General features: G+C 24.1%; 1 protein-coding gene across 1 annotated transcript in view; it reads left to right on the forward strand.

Moving 5' to 3' along the window:
• LOC111642453 (adapter molecule Crk-like) overlaps positions 1 to 1,295 on the forward strand; it is a 38,088-nt gene extending 36,793 nt beyond the window's left edge. Inside the window, exon 6 of the mRNA XM_023388805.1 lies at positions 1,098 to 1,295. Coding sequence (XP_023244573.1) covers positions 1,098 to 1,280 — 183 coding nt within the window. The 3' untranslated portion in view covers positions 1,281 to 1,295. The remainder of the gene's footprint in view (positions 1 to 1,097) is intronic.
• Positions 1,296 to 1,997: the final 702 nt, after the last annotated feature.

The following is a 1,997-nucleotide window of genomic DNA, read 5'->3' on the forward strand; positions in this document are numbered from 1 at the left end:
CACCACGATAATGCACCTGCACATTCCGCCAGAATCACTGAACAAAGGATAAACGAACTTCGCTTCTAATTAGTTCCACATCCAACGTACTCACCTGATTTGGCCCCCAGTGACTTGCACCTTTTTCCAAACCTAAAAAAATTCTTGGCTGGAAAGAGATTCCACTAAAATGACGAAGTCATCTCTGAAGTGAACGAGTATTTTGCACACCTTGACAAATCGACCTATTGTGATGGCATAAAAAAGCTAGAACATTGCTGGAATAAGTGCATTGCTAACAGAGGAGATTACATTGAAAAATGAAAAAAGTTTTAACATTATTTTGTTTGTTTTTCTATGTGAGGCTGCGAACTTTCCGAACAGCCCTCGTATAAATGACAAAACAAAAAATATTTCTATGTATTTTGTTCCTTTGGTGCTAAGTTTGTTTTTTCAATATGTAAATAATAAATACAAAGATACAGTAGAAAAATCATTTAATATAACTTATAATTTAATAAAAATAAGAAACTATTTCTTTACTGAGGATGAAAACTAAAACATTTTGAAACTTAATTTTAACAACAGTGTTGCAACATTATTAATCAAGTTAGTAAATTAACTTTTTAATTATAACATGAGTTTATCAAAGATATATTTTTATTTCGAGATTTAAAAAAATTTAATTATTTTTATCTATTTTTTGTTACTGTAATATCATTATAAATTGATAGTAGTTTGCTTCTTAGGCAATTAAAATCACAATAAAGTTTTTCAAAATTGGTTATAGAGAAAATTTCTTAGATAATCAGAAAAACATCTAAATTTATATTTAACAAAAAGATGGCAATACATGATATATTAATGAAATCAATAAATTATATTTAGGTAAAAGTTTTTAAACTAATTAAAAATATATTCTTAAAAGTAGTTGGTATGAAAATATTTATGTTTAGTAAAAGAATAAAGATATTGAAAAAATAATATAAAATTAGTGTGTTTTTGAAATGTTACCTTTTAGAGTAACTATAGTTAAAAATAGCTGCTTAAATTTTTTTCTTGTTGATTTAGTTTAAGAATAATTATAATAAGTTCTTCAACATGATATATTTTTAAAGATTGATGATTGTGAAGAAAATGAATGTTTTATTGCTGAACAACCGTTAGAAGATCAGTTAACTCAAGTACCTCCTCCTCCTCCAGAGCAAACATCAGAAAAATTAGAACCATTTAAACAAACCATGCCTAATTTTCAGGTAAATTTTTCTTTATTTAATGTTCTTTTATTATTTTGGTCATAAGTTATATGTCGATGTGAGTTTTACAAATGTTATAAAAGCTGCTATGACATTATTCCAAGAATTTATAGTAAATTTTTTATGATGAAATTTTTGTACAGGCAGTCCATTTGTTAGTGTAATATCATTTAATATTACATTTATTTTTTAATAATTTTTTATCATTTATTAATTTGATTTAGTTTTAAACTTTATTGTTTTCTTTTTTATTAATAATTGTTTTTATTTTACCACAAATGAACTTATGAGAAGAGATAAGAAATTTTGTAGGTCAATAAATCCATAAAATTTTTAACAGAATTTATGTAATTATTAATTCAGGAAAATATGCTAGGTTGTTGAAATAAATAACTGTTTTAAAATGTATATTTGAATTATTGAAATCTTTGTTTTTTCAGTTCCTTAGAAATCATTTGTAAACAATTTTAATAATTTTTTTCTTAATATCTAAATTTTGTTTATAAAATGTGATTTTTTTTTTCAGTTAATTTTGTGATAAATAATAATAATATGAATAAACTTCTAGTGCAATGTAATATAGGCCAAAAATCACTTTCTGATATTAGTAGACTATAACTTTTATAAAAATCACAAACTGCAAAACAAGAAATTGTTGAAAAAATGTATAATATTGAGTAAATACAGAAGAATTTTTGAAGTCTTCTGTGATTGTGAATGAATATTTAGAACACAATTAATCCTAGTAGTTGTAAGCTCATC

The sequence above is a fragment of the Centruroides sculpturatus genome, unplaced genomic scaffold, assembly GCF_000671375.1.
Source record: "Centruroides sculpturatus isolate CEXI.00-Female unplaced genomic scaffold, Cexi_2.0 scaffold1647, whole genome shotgun sequence".
Taxonomy (NCBI): domain Eukaryota; kingdom Metazoa; phylum Arthropoda; class Arachnida; order Scorpiones; family Buthidae; genus Centruroides; species Centruroides sculpturatus.